General features: G+C 34.8%; 1 protein-coding gene across 1 annotated transcript; it reads right to left on the bottom strand.

The window, feature by feature from the left end:
• Positions 1-748: 748 nt before the first annotated feature.
• On the bottom strand, positions 749-2,907 carry LOC125249544 (endonuclease domain-containing 1 protein-like). Its single transcript, XM_048161856.1, is given in 2 exon segments — positions 749-2,060; positions 2,461-2,907. Coding segments are annotated over 2 exon segments (1,149 nt in total). The 5' UTR covers positions 2,764-2,907; the 3' UTR covers positions 749-1,214.
• Between the last annotated feature and the right edge of the window lie 3,604 nt (positions 2,908-6,511).

Genomic DNA, 6,511 nt, shown 5'->3' with positions numbered 1-6,511 from the left:
GGACACAACAGAGACTGTAATACATTGTGATGTTTGCTTACAGGATAGAGTATTGAGCTATCTGAGGAAAATACTGATGGAGTGTATAAAGAAAGACTCTCACAAGAGTTATGTGACATGTGTTTATTGGTGTTTTGTCTGAGTAAGTGACATGTAAGGTGACAGAAGACATTGTGATTTAATAAAGACATTACAAGTTACTGATGGCAGCACAACAGTCGACAGCACAGGAACTTTAAAGACATAATAAACACTAAAGTATGATTTCTTTTACAATAAAACTTTCTTTGAAGCTGCTTTTAAACAATGAGTTTGAGCACATGAACATGGACACAGTTTGAATTTTGCTTCATGAAAATCACATCATTGCTCTGTAAGCTTTATGTGGATCTGTTCACACTCATATACAGTATATCAAAGATTTTTACTAAAAACAAAGTATTTATGTGTGAATTTGAAAGTGTATAGTTTTTTAAGCTGTTTGTTTTTGCATAAAAATCATTAGGAAAATGCATTTTCTAAAATATATTTATAGAAGCACACAGAGTCTTATTTTATGTTAGAAAGAGTCTCTCGGTTAGTAAGCACTACAAGTACAATTACAATTAATTTTTAGAAGTGCTGCTTTAGTAATAATTGTAATAAACATTTTAAACCAACTAACCACAGCCAGGGATGGGCAGTATTTATGATACATGTATTTCAAATAAACAATAGTGTTTTGTAATTTGTATTTGATAGGGTTGATGAAAATGGTTTTGTATTTTGTATCAAAATACTTTACTGTTTTGTATTTTATAGTTTTATAATACTGTAAAATACTTTGTATAGATCCCTATATGTATGATTAACAATCAAATGATTAATTAGTTGTAGACAATACTACCGGTCCTACTCCCACACTAAGAATTTGAGTGCAGCAATGATCCCAGCTGCCATCAGTGGTCCAGCACCACAGGTATTTTTCACCATGTTTGCCACAGGGGTGATTAGCCTTGCAGGTTTTGCCACTCACAGCTGAGTAGAAGTCATCAGAATTACAGCACTGATCATAATTGCCTTCATAATCTGTGTAGCACCACCTATATCTTGAACCATATTTGGCACAGGCGCTGTTGCTGCTGCAGTACTGCCCATTTATAGCCTTACTTCTCCACAGTGGAGGACTGCAGTAATCCCAGCTGTCAGAGATGGTGTTACACCAGTAGTAGTCCTCACCGTATGCGCTTCTTTGAGTCCAACTGGCATTCAATAGATTCTTTTCTGTAATTAGTTATAAAACAAGCACTTTCAGTAGAATTCTTCAGCTCTTCTGCCATAGTGGAATAAGAGCTCAAACTGCCGAAGGATAATTTTAAACTCATGTCAGTCACCTTGACATCCTCTCCATTAGTTCTGACTGTTTTGAGCGCATCATACGTTTTCTGCACATCTGAGGTCGCTGTCAGACCGGTTAATTTCTGAAATGCTTTCTTAACCTCCTTTAATTTATTATTGTCCTTAAAACAATCATCCACAAAGATCGTAGTATTTGAGAGCTTATAGAGTTGATTGAGCCGATTGTTCATCTGTGAGACACTCGTCAGGTTTACTTTACCTCCCGGCAGGTTTTCTCCTATATAGCCGAAGGAAAAAGACTTGCTATCATTGTGGTGTTTATAGCAGACAGCCGTCCAGATGTGAGAGGGCACCGTCACCCTGTTAGAGTCCTCAGGTTTTTCCCTCTGTGGTATTCGTTTATTTGCATCAGGTACTGTACCCGTGACAATGTAGGCTACTGCAAAATCACTGTTGAGCTTCTTTGTCAGAAAACTCTTCAAAGTGCTCTCCCAGTTCTTCCACTGGATACGGTTGAAACATGAGTCCAAAGGTGCTGCATTGGTCAGTGTAAATGTTGCTTTACGGCCGTCATCACATTGCAAGCTGTTGGGGTTCAGTTGTCCTCGATCATATCCAGCGTCTCTGTAGTCGCTGCTAATGGCTTGATTTTCTTTATAAGTATCTTGATTCTTTTGATTCTCAGGGACCATATAATCAATTGTGGATTTGGGTTCAGAAATCTGCAGAAGAAATATGTTATGATGGTTAGTTTGACGTTTTATTGCTTGTCAGAAAACACTTTCATGTTTTTCTAAACTTCACATGAAAAAAGTTTTGTTCTTTCTCTCTGATTTGTCTCACAGTGGACAGTTTTACTTTCATAAAGTACCATCAATCTAATGTGTTTTATAAATTATTTGCAAGGACAAAACAGAATGAGGACCAATAATTGAATTAACTAAACACAACTGTGTTGTTTCTTATGAAATGCAGAGCTTAAATGTTTCTGAAATTGACATTATTGTCCTATTACTTTTGAAGCTGTTTTGAAACAAGCTGTATTGTATAAAGTGCTATAGAAATAAATGTGACTTGAACTGCTAATGAAAGTCTATTGTTAGAAATGAAGCACATAGTTACCTGTGGCTCTAAGTGCCACTTGTCTGTCCTTCCAGTAGTGTCTGAGCATGACCGTTTCAGTGTGTAGGCGCTGTAGAGGGGAATCCGGTGAGGAACCGAGTACAGAGTAGGAACCGAAGAAGGAGCTGTGGGAAGTTTTTATTCCATCCTCCAAACTCAGATTTTCTTGGCATTCTGATCCATTCCTTCTGGTTCTGTTTCTTTGTAGAAAAACTTGCTACACTCATCAAAGGTCTCGACCACTTCTGCCTGAGCACTGAATGCTCTCAGCACAATACAGGTGAGCAGACCCAGAACAAACATGGTGTGAAGCTGGTCTTGTGTTATAGAGACAGCAGAAGCACAGCTGCCTTAAATACACAGTCAGAGTCAGTGATGATGTTGAGGTGTGACTGAAATTAACACATGAGAAATGAGGAAGATGATGGCACCTTCGCTTCATCGTCTAATTTTAGAGCATGAACAGAAACACTGATTTACTGTGAAACAAACAAACTTTCAAATTCTGCTCAGAAATATACACTAAATGCACAGTTTGCGTTTTCTACATGTTGTTTCACTTCTCCATCTAGAGTGAGAAGCTCATAGTCAGAGCATCTCTGTTTTCTCTTGCTTCGTGATCATTCAGTGCAGGTTTCTCTCGATAGTGAGCAGGAAATGTAAACCCTGTCAAAGTAAGAGAGCACTTTGAAAAATCTCTACACTGTTCTCATCTCGTTTTTTTTTCTTGGTGAAACTCAACTCAATTCTTTGGATTCTTTCTTCTTTTTACCTCTTAATATTATAAAGTGAAGTCTTTTTGTGTACCAAAAAAATAAATAAAAGAAAATAACTACTTTATTCAACAATATCTATATGGGTCACTTTCAAAACATTCAAAAAACTTTCGATTCCTTCTTTTATTTTTTTGTGGTGGAGAAAACTAAATGTCTCCAACACTTGGGTCAAAGTGTGTCTAAATCGAGTCTGAATGCAACAAAAGGGGAAATGAAATTAAATTGCTGTCTAAATATATAAACTGATGACTTCTGACTAACAAAGCTGAAGTAATCTAGGAATCCAGATTTGCTTTTACCTAGTAACAGAAGGGTTTGCTAAATTATAAATATGAAGAACCAATCATATTGTAGAAAAATGAATCATGTCACATTTGCCAGGTTTGTTTGAGCTGTGCCATCTACTGTACAGATGCAAATATGCATTTCCTTCAGCCTGAGGGTTATTCATTTTACTTTAGGTGTGAAAGTGCCTTTTTGCCAAAAATATAACTTTTTTGTTGTTATTAAAAAAAACAAACAAGCAAGCCCAGTCCCGGTTAGAAAAAGTAACACAAAAGTAATGTAATGCATTACTTTTCATAAAAAGTAACGAAGTAACGCAATTAGTTACTTTTTTAGGGAGTAACGCAATATTGTAATGCATTACTTTTAAAAGTAACTTTCCCCAACACTGCTTAGGACCGTGTGATATTTCAGTTTTTCTTTTTTAATAAATCTGCAAAAAATCTGGAATCAAGATCAGGATTGAATCATGAAATCAGCTTGAATCGGTTAACTCCAGCAGATATGTCTCTGAAGAAACAAAACATGAAAATAGAATAAATCTCAGTACAAGCTTACACTGCACTGATATCTGCTGATGTGAACAAGAGTACAGTTCAGTTAACTGTTAAAAACTGCAATTATATTTTTAATTTGAGAGAATATTGATCTTAATTTTATTAAAGATAATTGTACTCTTTTGTGGCAGTACTGACAGACTTTATTTACCCTAGTTTACTCAGTGAACAACCATCTAATTCAAAGAAATAAGAAACAATTTCATGTTTAGTTTGTTTTTTTCCACTGTGAACTGTGACTTAAAATGTTTTGTTTCGTTACACTGTATTTCACCTCTGCTTCAGCTTGTTTCCTAATCCAGCATATAAATATCAGTGACTCTGTGATAATTGTTTTTGAGATTTGATTGAATAAGTGTAAACGAAGCTGCTGTTCATGTTTTAAAGTTGTTTATTCACATTACTTGTATTATTTATAGAAATGCCTCTGTGTTTTTGTCCAGACAGTGAGAGTTCAGTGTTGCTTCTTTGCTCCACTGAAGAAACTCACACAGGTTTGAATGAAACTCCAAATCTTGAATAAGCTTTAAATTCACTTTTTCAAAATACAGTGGATCGAATTGAATACAATTTAGTGCAGATAACAATGAAACAAAGTATTCCAGAATTCTGTTGCTTTAGCTTTCTATATTTAAAGTGAAATACAAAAAAAACAAATAAGTTTATTCAAGTGTGCTATTAGTATACTTTCTTTAAACTGAAAATAAGTAAGTATTCTTTCAGTGTACTTTTTATATACTTCTGAGAAATATACTTAAAATTGCACTTAAGTATACTTGACTTATACTGACAGAAAAGTCCAAGTATATTTGGCCTATACTTGGACTCAGTCTTTTGATTGAGATATACAAAAAAAGAATATTTATAACAGTATAGTATAAACATACTTTGTTTGTAAATATTGATTTATAAAGAAAACAGATATATTCCTAATTCTGAGTATCTGAATTTTTGTGTAGGCTAGTCCACTAGTAGTGTATAGGAATTTACTTCAAATCTACTTTACTCTTTCCTCGCCATTGACTGAATTTTCAGGCTATATGGTAGGGGGCGCAGTTACGCATCTTCTGAAAGAGGACAGAATCGCCGGATCAGAATGCAGGAGAAGAAGCAGCTGAAACAAGCGATAGGCCCTGTCCCAAATGGCACACATGGCATGTGCACTTTCGGTCTTGTGGAGGCCTTACAATGGTCGCTGCGTGCGCATGTCCGTTAAGTCCACAAGAGCGCAAGGTGTCCTATTTATCATTTAAGCGTAAAGAATAATAAGCAATAAGCACTTCTGCTGAGCCCGCAAGACTGTGAGCCATGCAGAGGACTTTACCCGGCAGTCAAAGATGCATTACGTTGTGAAAGTGCGGACTCAGAGGAAGACCTTGAGGGTTTATGGTGCCATTTGGGACAGGGCCATAGAAGATTACTCACGCAAATGTAGGGATCATCAAACAGCATTTAAACCAAAACTGCCAAACGTTACTGAATGAGGACTGAGAAGCTTTAGGGGTGTTTATGGAGTCGATCTACTTCATCTGTGTTTGATCATCATTCTGAATCCCATCCGGACATTTCTCAGCTTTTTGTTTAAAATGTTTACTGTTTACTGTTTTTTTTTTTTTTTTTTTTTTTAAAGGATTCATGATGTTTTGTTTTTTTTTAAATGGAAAGAGTTAAAGTTATTTCAAGTATAAATAGGAACATATAAGTATAATTAAAGTGCAAAAATAATATATAAAAAGTAAACTATAAGTGTGATGTTATGTTCATTGAAAGAAAACTTACAAGTATACTTGCACTAAACTAGTAGTTTACTGAGAGTATATTTCAAAGTGTACTTCCATATACTAACAATGTACTACTATTATTAAAATAGTAAACTACTAGTTTACTTGTAGTACAAATGAGAAACGTAGCAGTGAACTAGTTGTGTACTTAACGTTTACTGATGTTACACTTATAGTACACTTAAATGTATACTTCAATAGGGCCAATTTAGTCCCAAGTGGTATTAAAATAGTACACTTTCAAGTCTACTACTAGTACATTGATACTAGTGTACTTATTACATAAAGTATACTTAAAATATACTTGAACATTACTTAAAGGGTTAGTTCACCCAAAAATGAAAATAATGTTGTAGGAATCAACCCAAATAGTTAATCAAAAGTGTAATTAAATCACACTGAATAAGAACCGGATTAACCGTAAATGATTCAGAATCAATATTTTACTACTTTATCAATTATTCGTCCACCGAAAAATTGAGGTTACAGTAATTTTACCAATTCTGGACAAATTATTATACTGTGATCAGCAGCAATAATATTTTGTTATTATGATTATTAATTATGATTATGAGCAAGGTAGCATGATCTTTTGTTTAAGGCAGCAATTTGATAAGCACAGCACAAGACACTCGTATGTATGGAAAATCAA

Source organism: Megalobrama amblycephala, linkage group LG1 (genome assembly GCF_018812025.1).
Source record: "Megalobrama amblycephala isolate DHTTF-2021 linkage group LG1, ASM1881202v1, whole genome shotgun sequence".
NCBI classification, from domain to species: Eukaryota; Metazoa; Chordata; class Actinopteri; order Cypriniformes; family Xenocyprididae; genus Megalobrama; species Megalobrama amblycephala.
The sequence above is the reverse complement of the archived record's forward strand: the minus strand, read 5'-3'. Positions and strand labels throughout refer to the sequence as shown.